The 20,848-nt window shown below is 42.8% G+C and overlaps 1 protein-coding gene across 1 annotated transcript in view; it reads right to left on the bottom strand.

Moving 5' to 3' along the window:
* SNTB2 (syntrophin beta 2) overlaps positions 1-17,306 on the bottom strand; it is a 118,514-nt gene extending 101,208 nt beyond the window's left edge. The window contains exon 1 of the mRNA XM_036749561.1: positions 16,736-17,306. Coding sequence (XP_036605456.1) covers positions 16,736-17,273 — 538 coding nt within the window. The 5' untranslated portion in view covers positions 17,274-17,306. The remainder of the gene's footprint in view (positions 1-16,735) is intronic.
* Between the last annotated feature and the right edge of the window lie 3,542 nt (positions 17,307-20,848).

Genomic DNA, 20,848 nt, shown 5'->3' with positions numbered 1-20,848 from the left:
TCATTATCACTAATAAAACCTTTCATAGGAAAGCAATATTTTACCTAGAAAATCCTACATTTAGTTCTGAAAGGAAACTAGCTGACTCATCAGAGAAATCTTCCTCCCGTCATTGGAAGCTATGAATTTTATGGACGTACTGTCTGACAAATTAACCACTAATCTAATAAATACTCCAGCTGTCATATTAAAAGTCCACTGTACCATACATATAAAAGAACATTCAGATCATCATGCATCCTAAAAGCTGATTCACAGGATAACTGTAAAATGGTAATAGTCCTTATTCAAGATGATTTCTAGAACATATGTAATTTTTTCATTTAAAGAATAAAGCCTCATATAAATTCTCTCCTCATCATCGGATACCTCCAAATTAGAGCTCTTTGGAAGAGCAGCTCATTCCACTGCCTACCAGCCCTAAGGGTTAGCTCTTTTGCCTAACCTAACATGGAACCATCATACCTAGTCCTGACCTTTGGGAACAAAAGAAGTTTAATCTCAATTCCACAAGACAGTCCTTCAGATACTTACTGCTACTTCTAAATCTCCTCTTTTCTAATCCAAATGACCTTAGTTCCTTCAGTGTCTCTCTCCTCTTACTTCTCCCCTCCTTCCTCCAATCTGCCTCTTGGAAACCCCTCCATCTCCTTCCAAGGGCTCAGCTTCAAAAGCTACCTTCTCTAAGAGACCCTTCCTTCACCCCCAGTGCCCCCTGAAACTACTTGGCACTTACTCTGGTTTTACTTGTCGATGTACGGACTATTTCCCTTTAGTGGAATGTTAGCTCCTTGAAGGGAAGGACTGTTTCATTCCTATCTCTGTATGCCCATCTCCTAGTGAGGTGCCTGGTATGGAGTTGGCACTGAGCAGACATGCTGAACGACCCGGATTACTTGGTGAATCATCCAGAGGCCCTTCAGCCTCCTGGATGCCCTCCTCTGGACATTCAGCTGATCAATATCCTTAGTCCATGCAGTCTGGATCTGAACACAGGACTCAGATGGAGTCTGACTTGAGATGAGGACAGGGAGAGGATTCTTCTTTCAGAGAAAACTAAGAATGCAATGTTGTACCAACACATGCATGTACACGCTATCTCTTGCTATCACGTAAGCCCTGGGACAAAGACGAAAACTGTTTATGGTTCTTTTCTTCCACACTTAGTGCCTAGCACAAAGCAAAGGGGTTAAGTGAAACTTGTTGATTAATGAAGGGCAGGAATATTCAGTTTGTCTGAATCCCCAAGAGCCTAGCCCAGTACCTATCACCTAGCAGGCCCCTAATAATGCTGGTTGATTAAGTGAGCATCAAAGCAGGACTTTAAATCAGAATTCATTTGCAATATATAATGTATTACAACAATGTAAATGAACTTATGCAGCAAGGTGGCACAGTGGATAGAATGTTGGGCCTGGAGTCAAGATGACCTGAGTTCAAATCTAGCCTCGGGCACTTGCTACCTGTGTGACCCTGGGCAAGTCGCTTCACCCTGTTTGCCTCAGTTTCCTCATCTGTAAAATGAGCTGGAGAAGGAAATGGCAAACAACTCCAGTATCTCTACCAAGTGAAGATAAAATGACTAAAATGCCTGAACAGCAACAAAAGAATTTACACTCACTTATAATAAATATTTTTGAAGATGTTCTACAGCTTTTCCTTTGTGTCCCTTTCTAATTAGCTGTTAAACTAGGCCACTTGAGTAAGGATATGGCCTATAGGGAATATGTTTCCTATTTCTTTCCTAGAGGCAGAAGTAGGAACAATGGGTAGGAAGTTACAAAGAGGCCAACTCCAGGTTGATTTAGCCAAGTCAAAAGCATTTATTAAAAGGTGCCAAGTTGCCAGGCACCACGTTAAAAACTGAAGAAGAAAGCATTCTAACAATGAGAGCTATTCCCAAGTGTAATGGGGTGCCTCAGGGGCTAGGAAAGACCCCCCTCACTTGGAGGTTTTCAGGTACTGTTTAGAGAACCACTTGTTGGCTATATTAGAGAGGAGAGGAAACTCTTTTAGTCAGACCTCGGTTGCACTGGATGGTCACTCCTCTCCAGTTCTGAAGTTCTGTGATTCTTTTGTTGTGTCCTCTCCAGTGTCTATACCAGGATTCAGCAGATAGCATTCGATATATGAAGTTGACTACCTGAATCTTATTCCTACCTATTTTCAGTCTCTTCATATCTGCCAGCTCATTCCTCACTGATCACAAGCAGGCTCAGATCTTTCCCCATCCTTAAAAACCTTCACCTGACCCTACCTTCCTCTCAAGCTGTCATCCTATCTTCCCTGCCTTTCAAAACTCCTAGAAAAAAGCTGTCTACAAAAATTGCCTCCACTTGATCTCTTCTCCTTATAAAAATGAAATATTATAAAATGATCCAATAAATATTATAAAATGATCTCTCTAAAGTTACCAGTAATTTCTTAACTTTTCAATGCAATAAACATTTATTAAGCAACTACTATGTGCTAGACACTGTGCTAAATGCTGGGGATACAAATAAGAAAAATAAAGACAGTACCTGCCCTCAAAGAGCTTACAGTCTAATGAAGGAAGACAACACACAAAAGGAAGCTGGAAGGGAGGGGGCGGTGAGTGGACACCAGGGTCCAGAGCATCCTGTCCCATGGAGCTGAAACCAGGCAGAGCTGCAGATAGAAACACAAATCCTATGTGCTTTCTCGGCCCTTATCCATTGGACTTCCTCATGGTATCTGAAGCCCAGCCCCCACCCCCACCCTCCACCTCTTCTTAGATATACCCTCTCCTTTTTCCCATCTCCTTTGCTGGAACATCACCTAGTCCCAAGGACTTTGTCTTGGGCCCACTTCTCATTTGTCTACATTCTCATTGGTGTTCTCATCGTGGACCAAACTTATCCTATCCAACCCCAGCTTCTATCTAGAACTCCAGTCACCCATCCCCCAAATGCCTATTGAACATCTCCAAGTGCATGTCCAGAGGCCCCTCAAACTCAAGATGTGCAAAATGAGCAAATTCTCCTTCCTCCCACCCTCTTTCTAACTTGCCTCGTTCTGTTGAGGGCACCATCACTTTTCCACTTAGCCACATTGGCGACCTCAGAGCCAAGCTCAGCTCCTCACCCTCCCTCCACGCCACTCAGCTGTCAAGTTTTGTCAATTCTACTCCACCAATCTATCTGTCTCCCATTCATTTCCTTCTCTCCACTCACACAGACATCATCTCACTTCAGGCCCTCGTTAGCTCTCACCTGGACCACCACCAACCAACCAAGGCATTTCCTCAGAGGCCACTCAGGGAAAAGCTCACCAGAGATAGGCATCGTGAAAGTCTGACGAAATATCTGGACACATAACTGAAATCAATTTAACATGTTTCTGTAGATACAATATGTGTCTTTAGCTATGTGATTCAAACACATTTTCTAGAAGCTATCTGCTCATAAATTAAGAAGCTACAGTTTGGAGTCAAAGACACTGTAACCAAGGATGTGACTATCACACACTGCGACAATTACCCTAAGTGGTCTCCCTGCATCCAGGCACCCTTTTTCAATCTATCTTCCACACAGCTGACAAGCTGATACTCCTAAAGCACACATCTGACTGACCCTATCACACCCCTGCTCCAGAAGCTTCTGTGGCCTCAACAATAACTTCCTGTTACTATTAGCTGCATGTTATACAAGAACACCCTTTTTCAAAATTTTCCCACTCACAGAGATTCACTTTGTATAAAGTCTTGGAAGGGAAGAGTAAGCAAAGAATTCTCACAACAGAATTTGCTGTACATAACTTACAAAACCTAAAGTGAGTTGAAAGAAAAAAGAATGTAGACAGAAATGCCCCAAATAAAAATAACAAAAAAGAACAAATTAGTATAATACATATTCCTGAACTTAAGAATGTCATATTCTGAAATATCCTAGCAATGTTGTTACATAGTTGCAAAATTACCCCAGACTTATGTGGAAATATAGCTCTGAACAAGTTCTACACATTAAACCAAGCCCAAGGTAGTACTCAAGGAAGCTGGATATTATATTTGCATTCCTGACTACTGTAAATGTCTTCTTGTTGTGCGTCAATGATGAGCACTTTTCATATACAGAATTATTTACTTAAGTGGCATTTTTAACTGGAGGGCAAATTTCATGAAGGCGTTACAAGTCCAGTTACCACATCCCAAGGCATTTCCTCAGAGGCCACTCAGGGAAAAGCTCACCAGAGATAGGCATCGTGAAAGTCTGACGAAATATCTGGACACATAACTGAAATCAATTTAACATGTTTCTGTAAATACAATATGTGTCTTTAGCTATGTGATTCAAACACATTTTCTAGAAGCTATCTGCTCATAAATTAAGAAGCTACAGTTTGGAGTCAAAGACACTGTAACCAAGGATGTGACTATCACATACTGCGACAATTACCCAAGTCTGTCCTTTCAATCATTGTCATAATCAGATAGAGTTACACGTGCCTCACAGTAAGTACATTATGATGAAACTGAAATGCATGTAGGTTTTCTTCTCCACTTCCCCATTTCTATCAAGGGGAGTCCTATCTCCCAGGTTAAAAACCTTCAAGTCATTCCATAGCTAATCTTTTACCCTGTCCAGGCCCTCATCAACTCATGCACTTTGCAAATCTTAAAAGCACCACGTAAAGGTCAGCTACTATTGGGCAAAGATTATTTTTTATAAGGCAGCTAGGCGGCACCAGTGATTGAGTTCTGGGCCTGGGTATCTGGAAGATCTGAGTTCAAATCTAGCCTCAGACACTAGCTGTCTGACCCTGAGCAAATTACTTAACCTCTCTGTGACTCAGTTTCCTCTACTGTAAAATGTGGATGATGATAATAGCACCTACCTTCTATTGTTGTGAGGATCAAATAAGATAACATTTGTGAGGCCCTTAGCACAGTTCCTGGTACACAGTAGGTGCTATATAAATGCTATGGAATATTATTGTCGTTCTTTGTCTCTGTGTCCCCAGGACCCAAGACACACAATGCCTTACACACACAGGGGCACAATACCATAGCAGTTTTCCCCCAAATATTCCTCATATCCCGTCATCACTGCTTGATCAAAAACTTCAAGTTTCCTATTAATAAAGCATCAAGTTCAAAGTCTCTTTCCTGGTGTTGAAGGCTGTTTTATATTGTGTCAGTCTAATGTTGACACCTCCCGCCCTACACTCAGGCCGCCTGGCTCTGTGTCATGCTCATTCCCACTTCCACTTCTATTGTTCAATCTTGCCTGGAAACCCCTCCTTCACTTACTGAAATCCTGCCCACCTTTTGAGATCTAAATCAGTCTTGTCTTCTCCATGAAACATTGTCCGATGGCTACGGGCCACATCCCTGAATTACTTTCTCACATATGACCAATACCACATAACTTAAGATTCAGTGAGTTTTTTTCCTCTTCAATTAGATTTTTTTTTGCATCTTGCACAATGCCTAGCAAAGTAATAACACATAATACTCCATAAACATTCAGGAGATCTGCGTTTTAATCCAAGAGCTACCATGACTTTGGTTTATAGTGAGGACAGATGAAGACCTGGGTACTTTTGGCATTTACCACAACATCATGCAATTCACTTAAACCTAACTGAAGGTCAGACAACTCTCTGAGATCTACCCATTCATACACATACAAGAGCTTCCCACAAAGGACCTCCCACACCCAGGAAATCACAAATACTTTACCTTGACTTGACTTTGGGCCTGGCTTTCCATAGCCTTAAATAAGGACCTCACCTACTTAACTGAAAAAAGAGAGGCCATCCATTCAATCAATCAATCAAGATGCTTTTATTCACTCCTTACTATGTGCCTTATATGGTGCTAGACACTGGAAACTGGGTCAAGGAGAGTAGGGCACCGCTAAACCAATGATAACTACTAACCATTGATGAATTGGGAAAAGAACTCCGTGCCATATAGTCTTCTCAACTCCCATCTTTCCTGCTTTCCACCCCACCCCACCCCACTTCCACTTTCCACCAATTTTGTTTTTAATTAATATACTTTTCACACAGAATGGGGTGCAAGAAAAGATCCATGTTGGAAAAACCATGTTCTAAAATATTTCTTTACCCAGCTTGCTAGCTGACATCACAAAACCACAGGCTTTAGTTGTAGAAGAGACCTTAGAGATCATTTACGCCAGTTCCTTTATTTTATAGACAAGGAAAATGAGGCCTAGAGATAATGAAGGATTTTCCTAAGAGACAAGAGAGGCGACATTCAAACCTCCATCTTTTACCTCTGAATCCTTTGCTCCTCCCCCTTTACCACAGGCAGGCAGCCGGGTGGCCCAGGGGATAGAGGGCTGCCCCAAGAGACCTACTAGCTACAGGACCTGAGATAGACCCTTAACTGGTGCCTACCTCAGTTTCCCCATCTGTAAAATGGGGTAATAAAAGCACCTGAAGATTAAACAAAATGATATTTGCAAATCTTAAAGCGCCATATAAATATTAGTTATTATTATTATTGTTAGAAAAGCTAGATTAAAAAACTTTATAAAAATATCCCTGTTAATCTATTTTAGGGTTATAATTTCTTCAGAAAAATTACATAAATGCAAAAGGCTAATAGTACTCTTATTAATTTTCAGAATTGGACCTTTGTAAAGCATTTAATTAAATGATGTAACCTTGTTACATAAATCTAAATAAAACTTTTTTTAAATTTATGAACTCATCTTACATAAAGTGGGAAAAATGTGGTGGTTTAGCAGTCCAAATCACCTTCTTTGATTTTCAGTCTAGTAACTTCAGCAATATTTGCCAACAACCAAACAGAAATAAAACACTACAATACAGGTTCCACTCATCATCAGGGACTCTGTTTGTATTGACGAATAAACACTAGACTACAAATGATTGTCCTGGTGTAGACTAGTACAGGTATGATTAAAATAGGCTTTTATGGCTGCAGTGGGGATGAAAAGCCAAGGGCTTTGGGATAACTGCCACTTTCTCCAAGTTAGGGTCCTTTCTCCTTTTTCTGTCTTATTTACTAATTGGTTCAGAAATTCTCCTACAAGAAATACAACGAAGCTTGTGCTCCTGTTCTGAATTCCCAACATCATTTTCCCATCTTTTTCTTTGATGTCTCTTTCTTCATCTCAATACTTAGCATGTGAAGCCTTGGACTTCCCAGTGAGTATGAATTTATATTCACTCCTAGGAACATTATCATTGATACTGAGGCCTGTAAACATCTTTGTCTTTTGTGTGAGAATTAAGGGGTATGCAGGTAGTAGATCAGAAAACCTTATGGGGTTGATATAATTAAGTCAATCAAAACAGCCTTAAGACCTATCTAACAGTTTCAGGCATGGGGCAGCTAGGTGGAGCAATGGATAGAGCACTGGGATTGGAATCAGGAAGACTCATTTACCTGAGTTCAAATCTTACCTCTGACACTTACTAGCTGTGTGACCTTGGGCAAGTCACTTAACCTTATTTGCCTCAGTTTCCTCATCTGTAAAATGAGCTGGAGAAGGAAATGCAAACCACTCCAGTATCTCTACTAAGAAAACCTCAAATAGAGTCACAGAGAGTAGGGAACAACTGAACAACATTCATTCATGTTAATAGTAGACCAAAGAATGATCTGAGAAGGTTGAGGCACGTGGTACAAACAAATGTGGGTACAAAACAGTCTAGTTGAGGTTTCCTCTATGGCCAAAAACATCATTACTTTGAGGTGATGCTGGAAAAAAATCACTTCTCATCCAAAATCTTTTTAATTACTTATTTTGGAATAATTAGGGCTATTAGTCATCCTCTGCATTATACTTCCCTGATTAGTAAGGTTTTTGTGATATTATATTAATATATTATACTATGTTGGTAAAACCCTGATGTAATGTTAATCAGCCAATCTAGATGATTTGAAACCCCTTAAACAAATAAAGGCCCATCTGATTTTTGTTGTTGGTGTTTTGTTTTTGTTTTGTACAATACTGTCTTTCCAAAGGGTCATTTAGGTATCAGAGAACTTGGATTTGAATCCCAACTAGGCCACTAGCTCTCTGGGCCTCAGCTGCTTCATTTATAAAATGAAAAGATTGGCCTAGGAAGATCTCTAAGAGCTCTAAACCTACAATCAGTCCTATGAATGATGTTAAGGTGGGTGTATGCCAGTATAAAACTGTTATCAAGTCTAAGGCAATATAGATTAGTGATTAGGGGAGGTGACTCAATAAGAAATTTGAGTTCAATTTCATCAGCAGCTTGATCTGTGACCTAGCACAAGCTACATCATTTTTCAATCAAAAGTGCTCAGATTTTGGAACATAAAGTGTAGTGTTCTCTACAGTATACTCTAGCCCTAGTTCTTATATTTATCCAACTAATCATTGTTATTCAGTCCTGCCTGATTCTTCATGACCCCATTTGGGGTTTTCTCAGCAATGATACTGGAGTGGTTTGCCATTTCCTTCTCCAGCTCATTTTATAGATGAGGAAACTGAGGCAAACAGTGTGAAGCGACTTGCTCAGAGTCACACAGCTAGTAAGTGTCTGAGGCCACATTTGAACTCAGGTCTTCCTGACTACAGGCCCAATGCTCTATCAACTGTACTGCCTAGTTACCCTAAACACCAAACATTAGATAAAACATTAAAAAATAGAACAGCGTCTTAGTTGATTCTCTCCCTTTCTCCAAAACAGCTAAAATCAGGGGATACACTTCGGCTTAGCTGATTTTAACTACAGGAAAACAGATACTCTACATTTTTCATCAGGGTGGGATAGGGGAATGAGTGATGATGGTAGGGATGGTGTCTGAAATTGTGTAACTACCCTAGCACAACTCATTAGTGTGTTGTCACTGGGAGCAGTATTTTCAAACTTTGAAAAATGTGATATATGTTTGACACAGTGATACCATTACTAGGCATATACCCCAAAAAGATAAAAGAGAGAAAGGACCCAAATGTACAAAAATATCCGTAGTAGTTCCAGTGCCCATGAATTAGGGAAAGGTTGACCAAATTATGGTCTATGAATATAATGGAATGTTGTTGCACTGTAAGAAATGACGGGAAGCAAGGATTCAAAGAAATCTGGGAGGACTCCTATAACTCGATATAGAGCAAAGTAAAAAGAACCAGGAGAACAATGTACACAAGAAGCACAAGGGCTGTAACTAGGACTGAAGAATTACTATTAACACAATGACCAAGTACAGCTCCAGGGGAATGATGATGAGACAGACATGCTACTGGATAGAGAGGTGATGGACTGAAGGTGTAGAATGAGACATTTATTTTCAGACATAGCTTTGCTTTGCTTGACTACACTTTGTAACAAGAGAGAGTTAAAAAAAATTGGGAGGGCAGGGAGACTGAGGGAAGAAGGCCACTAGTGATGGTGATGACAAAAGAAAAGTGTCATTGAAGCATTTTTTGAAATGCACAAAAGAGACCATCAGAGAATTCAGAGTGGACATGAACAAGCTAGCAGGGCAGCTTAGAAACTCTCAGGCAACTGTAGAGATTCATAGTTTTATCCACAATCCTCTTTTTCTATTCTTCTTTGAATATGGAAATATTAATGTCTGTCAAGTTCTGAATAATAAAAAAAATTCAAAACAAAAACATAAAGGTTGAACAGTCCAATTTGAAAATTTCAGAGCTATGTAAAAAACTCCTTTTTCTTATTGGGTTGAGACAGCCGTTCATGAGTTGAACACCTTTGGGCTGCCTTTTAAAGTTTCCAAGTATCTTATATATTCGCTCCCCACATCTAAAATCATAAAGTTTCTTATCTTATTTTCCTGATTTTTTTTTCCACAAAGCCAGAGAGCTAAAATCACAAAAAGTTTTGTATGATAGATAGCTAACTGGTAGTAGATACTTATTATTTCAGAGCTAAAAAGTCATCTTCTTAGGAACATGTGTCACACATTTTGAGTTAAGCCATTTTGTGTGACATTTGTTCCATGGCAGTGTGACCAAGTTCAGTGATTTCAAGCTTTTTGGATTGTATACCTCATCCTGAAAAATCTACTATTAATACTTTTGTACATTATAAAACTGATGCAAAAATATAAATTTTTAAAGGATGAAATAAAGATGAAAAAATATTTGATGCTGCAATCAATAGGGAGCCAGTGGAGTTTACTGAGTAGGTGAGTGACTTGATCAAACCTATTTAAGAAAATCACTTTCGGGCTAGGTGGCACAGTGGATAGAGCATCAGCTCTGGAGTCAGAAGGACCTTAGTTGAAATCCAGCCTCAGTGGCTTGACACTTACTAGCTGTGTGACCCTAGGCAAATCACTTGACCCCAATTGCCTTGACTTCCCCCCTCCAAAAAAAAATTGCTTTGGTAACTCTGTGGATTGGAGAAGGGAAGTGAGGCAAGGAGAAGATTCAGGAGGCTACTTGGAATAGTTTAGGTGAGAGGTGATGAGTGTCTGAACTAGCAGTGGGAGTAGAAAGGGGAAGTGTGTGGGAGATGTGGAGGTGAAAATGGCAAGACTTGGCTGGATGGAGGGAGAATTAGGATTCAAAAAGGATACCACGGCTGCACCAAAGATGGCACCGAGGATGACGACCTGGGTGAAGAGAAGGATAGGAAGTGCTTTCAAAGTTCAAAAAAGGAGGGGGGGGTTTGGGGAGAAAGATAATGTAGTGAGTTCTGGTGTGCAGAAAACAACTTATCCATGCCTGCTTACCCTGGCCTAACCACCCAAATTGAAAAAGAAGAGATCAGAGCCTGCCCTCTAAGGGGTACCTGCCAATGACCGTTCCGTCATCTAGTGGAACAAGGGTGGGTAGAGGGGGGAGAGGAGGGAATTTCCCCAGTGGCACCTGCAGCTACTGCTGTGGGTACCCAGAAATGTCTTTACTGCCCTGAGGGGCTGCTGCCCAGTGTAGAAAGATGGGAGGTTGGGAATGTGCATAGCAAAGAGAAGGAGGAAAGAGTGAGGGAGTGTTGGAGGACATAGGGTGGGTTGTTGTGTTGGAGACCAGCCCCACAAAAGGCAATAAGGAGAGGATAGGATTTGACTATACGCTCTTTGGAGTCAGGCTGTGACCCCCTTGCAGCGTCCTAGCCCCCAATGTGATCTAGTGGACAGAATGTTGGACTTGCAATCAAGACGACTTGGGTTCAAATCTCATCCCTAGAACCAGAGGCAAATGACTCAATTTCTCTGAAACTCAATTTTTTACCTACCTTACCCAGTTGTGGTGAGGTCAAATAACGTAAAGTCTTTGCAAACTTTTTTCTTTTAAACAGTATTTTATTTTTTCTAATTGTATGTAGAGATAATTTTAAACATTCATTTTTTTTTATAAAATTTTGAGTTCCGAATTTTCTCCTCCTCTCATTCCTCTCTAAGAGGGTAAACAATCTGACATAGGATATATATGTTCTTTGCAAACTTTAAAGTGCTGTATGTTAGTTACTTTTATTAACAACATTACTAATGATAATGACTGCCAACTTCAAACTACCTCCAATACTTTGGAGGTTTCGATAGTCTGCAACAGCAACCACTGAATACTGCAGAAGTAGTACATGAATAACTGAAGATAATACATGTTGAGCCACAACTCCTGAGTCTCCTCTGACTGGAGGATGTGTGGAGGGCAGTAGAAGAGCCCTTTCCAAAACCTTTATTTAAGGAGGATTCCCACGTCGGCCATTTCTCCATTTCCCACCTGGCTCTACTCCTTTGGACTTCCTGATCATTCCCTGGGAAACCAACCCTTCTCAGCTTTTCAGTATGTTGTTTTCCACCATTTGACTGTAAGCCCCTTGAGGGCAGGAACTATCTTTCTTTTGGGTGTTTGTATTGCTAGCACCTCTCACAGTCAGTACCCAGTATACAGTAGAGTCTAAATAAGTATATATTGACTGACTGAATGATTAATTACGAATTACTCTCCATCAAGTCCTCTATAGTTCAACCAAACTGACTTGCTTGCTAGTTTCCTCTCTGTGACATGCCATCTCACATCTCTTGGCCTTTGAAAGGCTGTTCCCTTACGTGTAATATACTCCTTTACTTTTGCCTCACAAAATCTCTAGCTTCCTTCAAGACTCAGCTCAAGTATTAGATCCTATAGGAAGCCTTTCCCCAACTGCTACTGCTTCCACCCCACAAAATTACCGTATCTACCTAAATATGTTATTTCTTTCTAGAGGTGAACTCCATGAGGTCAAACCATTTTGTTGACTTGGTAGTCTTAACACATAGCACAATATCTTACAAAGTAGGTATTTAATAAATTCTTGGTGTCTATAAGAGTTATATCTGCATATTTACATAAATTCAATAGGAAACAAAAATCTTGCCTGAGTCACAAAGAAATCATTTTACTCCATTTGTTTACATTGAAGTAAAGACAGTTATCTAACTCCACCAGTACACACACACACACATACATATACATATATGTTTTGTTTTTTTTTTAAGAAAAGGATTAGCATGAGTGAGGAACCTGAGGCCTTGAGTATGCAGGTTTTTTCAGTTTGGATTCAAAGGGCCAAACTTAAGGATCTAGAGGGCCACATGATTCCTCAAGGCCACAGGTTCCCCACACCTGATTAGCTCAAAGTTGAGATTGTTTGATTTCATAAGAAAGGCACTATTAAGTCATTTACTTACACCAAAGTACCCTTTTCCAAATAAGCAAAATCAAATTTGGGAAGAAGTGAAAACATCTTTGCCAGAGTTATCTCTAACTTCTAGTTTGTTGGCTAGTCTCTACCTTCTTTCTCTTTTTGTTCCTACAAGTCTCCCGTCTAGAACGCTCTCCTGACTCACCTCTGTCCTATTTATCATCACTTCTTTCAGATCTGGTTCAAGATTCATCTCTCCCAAGCAGCCTTCCTTGAATGATTACCCTCAAACTCCTATGATCATTCTATAGGTTGTTTTCCTTTCAGTACCTATATCTAAAGTTGGCATAAAATAATCCTGCTTTTTTTTTGCCCTTGGAGAAAAAGGATACAAATACATAAAATATCAACTAGATTATAAGCAAATACTTTATTTCTTTTTCATTGGCCATAATACAATGCTGTGTACAAAGTACAAAGCTGGCACCCAAGAAATGCTGAATGACTTGAATGAAATCAGGAAGTGAAATAAAAATAAGCTCAACTCAAGCACCAACCACTACATGAGGCCTTCCTCGATCTTGACTCCCAGCTACTAGTGCCATACACCCCCAAAACTATTTTGTGTTTAAATATCTGTGAAGATGTTTTCTTCACAGAGAGGGTAGAAACTTTTCTTGCCTCTGAATCTCCAGCACCTAGTAGAGTGTGCATTCAGTAGGTGCTTAATAAATGCTTATTGAATCAATAAAAAGATTAACTCAAACATTTCTAAGTAAGATGATCTGCTTCATTAAAATCACTTCTACACACTCCCCCTTTTCCTTGGAAGAAGGGGTTCTTAGCCTTTTTTTTGTGTCAAAGACTCCTTTGGCAGTCTTGTGAAGTCCATGGATTCCTTCGCAGAATGTTTTTAAATGCATAAAATAAAAAATATAAGAGTATGGAGAAAATTAATTATGTTAGAATAAAGATTTATTTTTTCCCATCCAAATTCACAAAACTATTAAAATCTATCCCTTGAAGATCCCTACTTAAAGAATCGTTCCACTTCTTCCTCATTTGTGAAGCATACCAGATTTTTTTTTCATTCTAGTCTGATGATTTCATCAGACTAGCGTGAGTGAGCGGGAGGTCCAGGCACAGAAATTCTCTCCACCTATGCAAATCTGCAATTTACCTGTAACAAATCTTGGACCACTGAGAAGTTAAGCTATTTGCTCTTGGTCATACAACTAGTTTGTGTCAGAGGAATGAAGACCTCAGGTCACTTCAAGGCAGGCTTTCTATCTTCTGCACATGCAACTTCTGAATTCCAGATAAAATCTATCACCCTTATACTGTATGAAAGACAATCTCAGTATCAGAAGGCCATTTAATCTAATCCATAACTGAGTCAGGATACCCGCCACTTTAAGACCACTAAAGGAAATCTACAATCCAAGTCCACTTTGGACGATTAGAATTATTAGGAAGTTTTCCTTTAGATTCGGCCTAAATATGTCTCTCTGTATGTTCTACCTATTTCTCCTTAGAATAAGTCTAATTTCTTAGTCCATATAAGAGACCTTCAAATACTTACAAAGATATCCCACCACTTTTTTTTCTTTCAAAAGATCCTCTGAAGGTAAGCCCCTGACCTTATTGGTGGCATTCCTCTGGTGCCTTCCAGTTTGTCAATAAATGTGGTCTTTCCTAAAATGTGGTACCCAGAACTGATCACAATACTCTAAATGACACCTGAGCAGAACAGAGTGGATAGTCAGGCTCCCATTTTCTGGACACTATACTTCTCTCCATATAGTAAAACCACATGCTATGTTGCACTGCTGACTCACTTTGAACTTTTTTTTTTGGAGGGTGGAAGGCAGGGCAATTGGGGCTCAGTGACTTGCCCAAGGTCACACAGCTAGTAAGCGTGTCAAGTGTCTGAGGTCACATTTGAACTCAGGTCCTCCTGACTCTACAGCCAGTGGTCTACTCACTGCACCATCTAGCTGCCCCTTCATTTTGAACTTCTTAAGCCATACTTTCACAAGTTTTACACAGAGTCTACTGTACTCATTTGGTTACATCAACATTATGTTTACATGACATGGTAGATCAAATATAAATTAACAATCAATGCATATATAAATAATTAATAAGGGTAAGGATTAAACATATAGGTGATTTCATTGTTTTAAAAAACTTTCAGTGACTAACTTCCTCTACTAGAGCAGGTCAGCACCTTCTTTGCAATTTACAATCCAAAAAGTTGCCTAGAGCATTGAAAAGTTAAGTCACATTGTTGAGGATCACAGAGTCTCTGCGTCAGAGGTTAAATTTAAAGCCAGGTTTTCCAGGCTTTGGGGGCCAGCTCTCTCTATTCACTAGTACAGGCTGCCTCTCCTAAGTAATAAGCACAGTTAAGAAAGTAGAATTTCGAACTTTCCAGTCTCATTGTATTTTGTTTTTCTATTTGAAGTTTCTAGCTTCAAAGTCTTTTAAAAGGCAAGCCTGAGATTGGCACCAGACTTTTGTAAACTAAACAAAAGGGGCAAAACCCTTATCTTGGCAATAAACCTTCAAACTCCGTATGTCTTCATTGTAAATTAAGGCTCATTAACTAAACAAACTTGCCTTTTCAGCCTTCTACCTTCAATGAAGAGCTAAGATCTTGCTGGGTTATTGTTGAGAGTCAATGATGGGTTAAATTCCCATAAATTAATCAGCATTTTGGTGGTATGCCCAAATCTACAGCAGGCGTGTGTCTTTTAAAAACCCATCTAGGGAAGTGAAGAGTAAGAAAAGAAGGCGTCGGCAGTCTGGTACTTCTCCAGTTAAATTCAATAGGTGTTATACAGGGAGAATGCCAAGCCTCTAACAAATAATGAAAAAGTATCCCATGGAAACATTTAGAAGTTCCCGTCTTGCCCCAAAGAAATCTGAGTTAAACCTTCCAGGGCTATAAACCATTTCGGCTGTTGCTGAACTTTTCCAGCTAGAGGCATCAGGGTTTCCCAAAATGCCAAGCTGGTGACCAGACGCCTACTTGACTAGGTAGAGAGGGATCCCGCCTGGGTACGAGTTCCAGGGGAGACAAGCAAAACAAAGTCATGGGCACAGTAGGCAGAGGGGGTCGAAGCCGTGTGCTGCTCCGGCGTCCGCTCCCCCAGTCCCTCGCCAAAGCCGGTGCTAGCCTCACCACCACCCCAGTCCCCACTCATTCTCCAGCAGGACCTCCTTGTTGGCTTGCCAGCGCGGCTCCCCTCAGTCCCATCCTTTTCCAAAGCCTGTGCTCGCCTCCCCTCGGTTCCAACTCACTCTAAAGCAGCACCTCCTTGTCCGCTTGCTTCAGCATGGTTCACCCCGTCCTGTCCAGTCCTCCAAAGACAATGCTCACCTCCCCCCGGTCCCCACTTACCCTCCAGCAGCACCTCCCTGCCGGCTCCCCGAGTCTTGTCCCATCCCTCGCCTCTCCCCAGTCTCCACTCTCCCTGCAGCAGCACCTCTCTGCCGTGTCCCTCGCCAAAGCCAGTTCTCACCTCCCCCAGTCCCCTCTAAAGCAGCACCTCCAGGCCAGCTAGCTTCAGCTCGTCCCCGACCTCCCAGTCCCTCTCCAAATCCAGTGCTCACCTACCCCAGTTCCAACTCACTCTAAAGCAGCACCTCCTTGTCCGCTCGCTTCAGCACGGCTCACCCCGTCCTGTCCAGTCCTTCGCCAAAGCCAGTGTTCACCTTCTCCCGGTCTCCACTCACCCTCCAGCAGCACCTCCCTGCCGTGTCCCCAAGTCCGGTCCTTCGCCAGAGCCCGCGCTCGCCTCCCCCAGTGTCCTCTAAAGCAGCGCCTCCCTGCAGGCTCCCCAGTCTCGTCCCATCCCTCGCCCAAGCCTGTGCTCACCTCCCCCCGGTCTCCACTCACCCTCCAGCAGCACCTCCCTGCCGTGTCCCCAAGTTCGGTCCTTCGCCAGAGCCCGTGCTCGCCTCCCCCCCAGTGTCCTCTAAAGCAGCGCCTCCCTGCAGGCTCCCCAGTCTCGTCCCATCCCTCGCCCAAGCCTGTGCTCACCTCCCCCCGGTCTCCACTCACTCTCTAGCAGCACCTTCCTGAGGGTTGCCCAAGTCCAGTCCCGAGCCCGACCCCGGGCTCGCCTCCCCCGTCTCCACTCACCCTCCAGCAGCACCTCCTTGCCCGCTCGCTTCAGCGCCTGCACGGCCTGGTCATGGGTGGCCTGGCGCAGGTCGGTGCCGTTCACCGACAGGATGGCGTCGCCCAGCCGCAGCGCCCGACTCTGGTCGGCCGCCAGCCCGGGGAAGATCTTGGAGATGAGGATCGGCATCCGGTTCTCGCGGCCGCCCTTGATGCTGATGCCCAGGCCGCCCGCCTCCTGCTTCACCACCCGCACGCGCCGCACGGGCGGGGAGCCCCCGGCCGCGGCCGCGGCCGCGGCCCCGGGCGGGCTGGGCGGGCCCAGGCCGCGGCTGGGGCTGCCGGGCAACGAGTCCCCGCCGCTGCCGCTGCCCCCGCCGCCGTTGGGGAGGCCGTTGAAGGCGGCCAGCACCGGCCCCAGCGGAGGGTCAGTCTCGGCCGCCGCATCCCCGGTCAGGCTCAGGCTCTCCCCGCTTAGCTCCGCCACCACCCGCACCCAGCGCTCCCGCAGCAGCAGCTCCACCAGCCCCGCTTTGGTGGCCCTGGTCCACACCGCCATGGCCGGCCCGGGTCCCGACGCTGCCGCCGAGGACAGGCTGGTTCCCAACCGGGAGTCCCGGCGCTTCCCCCTTCCCGCCTGCGGGGGCGAGGCCCCGCCCCCAACCCAAAAAATCCATTATTCATGAGCGGCCCCGCCCACTTCTCCGTTTACCGCGGGGGCGGGGCCGCTTCCGGGAAGAGGAGCGGGGGACTGGTTCTGGCCAGCCAGGGGAGCTCAAGCTACCTGCGATCTCAAAGCACAAGGTCACAGCTGGGAGGGTTCTTAGAGCAGAGAAAGTCAGGGCTGGGGGCAGCTGGTCAGAGCTGGGAGCTTAGAACACAGAATGTCAGGGTTGAGAGAGAACTTAGAACATGGACGGTCAGATCTGGGAAGGAGCTTAGAATACAGTGTTAGAGTTGGGAGAGAACTTAGAACATGGACTGTCAGACCTGGGAGGACCATAGAATATGGAATTTTAGATCTGGGAGGGGCCTTAGAACAGAGAATATCAGAGCTGAGCCAACCCTCAGAACACAGAATGTCAGGACTCAGAGGGACCTTAGAATTGAGAATGTCAGAGCCGGAAGGACTTTAGTTTGACTCCAGCATTAACCGAGGAGGAAGCCAAGCCCCAGCAATTGTGACAGGTCCCAGGGCACCACTTAGAATGTTCTGAAGACAGCTAGGCTGACTCCAAATTCAGGGCTCTCCTATACCTGTGGAACAGAAGAACTGCTTTGGGCTCTAGCTGTCTCCTTAGCCCTCAACTCAAAAAAATTTGATTCATTTCTGCCATATGTCTCAATAAATGCAATTGGGCAAAATGAAAATTCGTTCTGGTGATCCTCTTTGTTAGCCTATGAAATTGGGTTGCATGGGCCCCAAGTTCTTTGACTTTCTTCTGAGCTCAAACAGCTCAAAGGGTTTGGTCTATAAAAGAGAGGACTGTCAACAGCAAGATAATCAGAGTGGCCTCCAGCCCCAGAGGTGAGGGTCACATGTTTCCCATAGGTCCCAAGGGTGCAATAAATAATTCTTGTAAAGGTGAATTGTGATCAAAATAGGCTCTGTTCATGGATCCTGTCCATAAAGTACATGCTGAAACCTGTAAACTCCAAAGAATCTATGTGCCCATGGGAAGACCAGAAGATCCTGTGATTTTTTTTTTTTCTGTTTAGAGAGCTCCAAGGGTCTGAATTCCCTCCACCAATACAGAACCCTCCAGGGACTTAAGTAGAATTACGTAGAATTGTCAGAACAGAGACTATGATTCGACCAGGGTTTCACAAATGTTAAGAGGGAGATTGTGAACCCACATCTTTAAGTCTCCAAGGCCCTGGCAGACTGCCAAGTAATCACAAATCCCCAGTAAGCTCCTCAAGGGTAGGTTATTTTATTCTGTCTTTTGAGCTGGTGAGAAATAGTGGGAGGAATTTTGTTTCCACAAGATAGTGATAGCAGATTTTAAGTTGGAGATGACTGGTTCTAATCAGAACTATGATCTAGCAGAAACCTGGCTTCTGTTGTGTGTATGCTTAACGAGCTGTTTGAGGAGGGCATGCTGTAGGCAGTCAGGGGGTTGCATCAGGCCAATGAAGAACCAGGAGGGAAATCTGAAAAGGACTTGTGTTTGTCTGAGTCCTTGTAGTCTCCTGTACTGTGTTCAGGGGACTCACCCATTTTTTCAGGATGAATAAATGTAAAATATAATTGAAACCTTCCTGGCTTTCCAACGACTGTTTATTCCTACATTAATTATATTTCTAACAAGCCTAGCGCCTAAGTACAGTGTCTTACAGATAATATGTGCGTTGAATGAATAATACCTGATAGTTGTAGGGGCAGCATGCTGTAGTGGATACAAGGCTTCCTTCAAAGCCAAGAGGACCTGAATTCAAGTCCTACTTCTGAAGCATACTGGCTGTGACGCTCCCCCCAAACCTCACTTAATCACTCAATGCTCTAGGCAACTCTCTCTAAGACAGTTAAATTGTAGAGGACTCGAAGACCTGCTTTGATAAAGGGAATTTCCACACCTGGGAATTCCCCAAACCAATTAAATCACTAGTCCAGTTCCCTTTTTGCCAGGATACGTTATCTCATTTGACCCTTACAACACCTGTGAGGTAGGTGCTTCAAGTACTATCCTGATTTCATAGATAAATAAATACATTTACTTATAAAAATATTTCTAGATAAATAAAAGGACTCAGAAAGGCTTAATGACATATTGGTCATGTTGGGGTGACTTGCCCAAGGTCATATTGCTGGTTAATGTCTGATGCCAGATTTTAACTTGGGTCTCCCTGATTCCAGACCCAGTGCTCTATCCTGTGTACCACTTAACTCCTTCTCGAAGTCTTAAAGAAGAGTTAATTTTTAAAAAATCCAGTCAGAGATTTATCAATCCCATTAAGATATAATTCAGGTCTTACTAAAAATCATTATAATAGGATTTGTTTCTGCAATAAGGCAGGATTTTCCAAGTTGCAAATTTCATCAAAGCTAAACAAAGCAGACTTCCCCTAAATCCACTGAAAAAAGGCCTCCTGGGTCTCCAACAGGTCTAGATATGCCCGGTAGTCCTGTACCCTGTACTGCCTGGACACACACACACGAGAATCCCATTAAGACATCTGCAAAGTTATGTGATGACCAAGAGGGCAAATTATATAAAACTGAGATGTAGAGGGAAAATGTTAGTATTTGGATGGTTTGGGATGTTTCCTCTCTTTTAAAAAATCTCTGGTAGAATTCCCTGTGAAGTTTTAGTTTTGAAGTCTTGCCATATCGGCAAACATTTTAGCTTTGCACTCAATGTCCTTCATAATTTGAACCTAGCCTTCCCTTTTGGCCTCTTCTCCTCACTATTTCCTTAAATAAACCTGCCAAACTGGTTTATTCATTTTCACTTTAAATATGCCTTTACTCTTTCTGCCTCAGAGTCCTTTCCAAAATGTTTGCCTTCCTCTTGTGTCCCTAGAAATGCTATCCAGTCTTAAAGACTTGGTTTAAATTCTGCCTTTGCCATTAACTGACCTGGACTGGTGGAACTTGAAGGGACCTTAAATCCGACCTATATCACTTCAAACTGAAAATGAGTTCTCCATTCCCTCCTCCAAAAGGACTACAAAAGTCTCATTAGAGTTAGTGTGAGAATTAGCACTAGAATTCAGGCTTCAATAGGGAGGCTAATGGGTTTTTCCACCATATAACAGTTAGCCCCAGCTGGAACCCATCTTTCCTTTGACCTTCAAGAACATTGAATTCTAGGCACATTGAGGAATCACCTAGCAGGTTTAAGAGAAAATGATTAAAGGAAGAGCTCAACAATTTATGCCCTCAATGAGCTTGGATTCAATTTTTGTCTCTATCACTCATTTCGCAGTTGTCATTTATTAGCTTTCCTGATTGCCCTGGCTTGTGTTTCTGCTCAAATTGCAATCTCATTTCCCACCTGGCTGCACTCTTGTTGAGATTTCTCTGACTTTCCACTCTGCCCCAGGGACCACATCATTGGGAAGATTCATCATTCTGCAAGATCATATCAATCTTGATATTCCGGTCCCATACTACCCGCTGCTCAGGACACA

This window comes from Trichosurus vulpecula, chromosome 3 (assembly GCF_011100635.1).
Source record: "Trichosurus vulpecula isolate mTriVul1 chromosome 3, mTriVul1.pri, whole genome shotgun sequence".
NCBI classification, from domain to species: Eukaryota; Metazoa; Chordata; class Mammalia; order Diprotodontia; family Phalangeridae; genus Trichosurus; species Trichosurus vulpecula.
The sequence above is the reverse complement of the archived record's forward strand: the minus strand, read 5'-3'. Positions and strand labels throughout refer to the sequence as shown.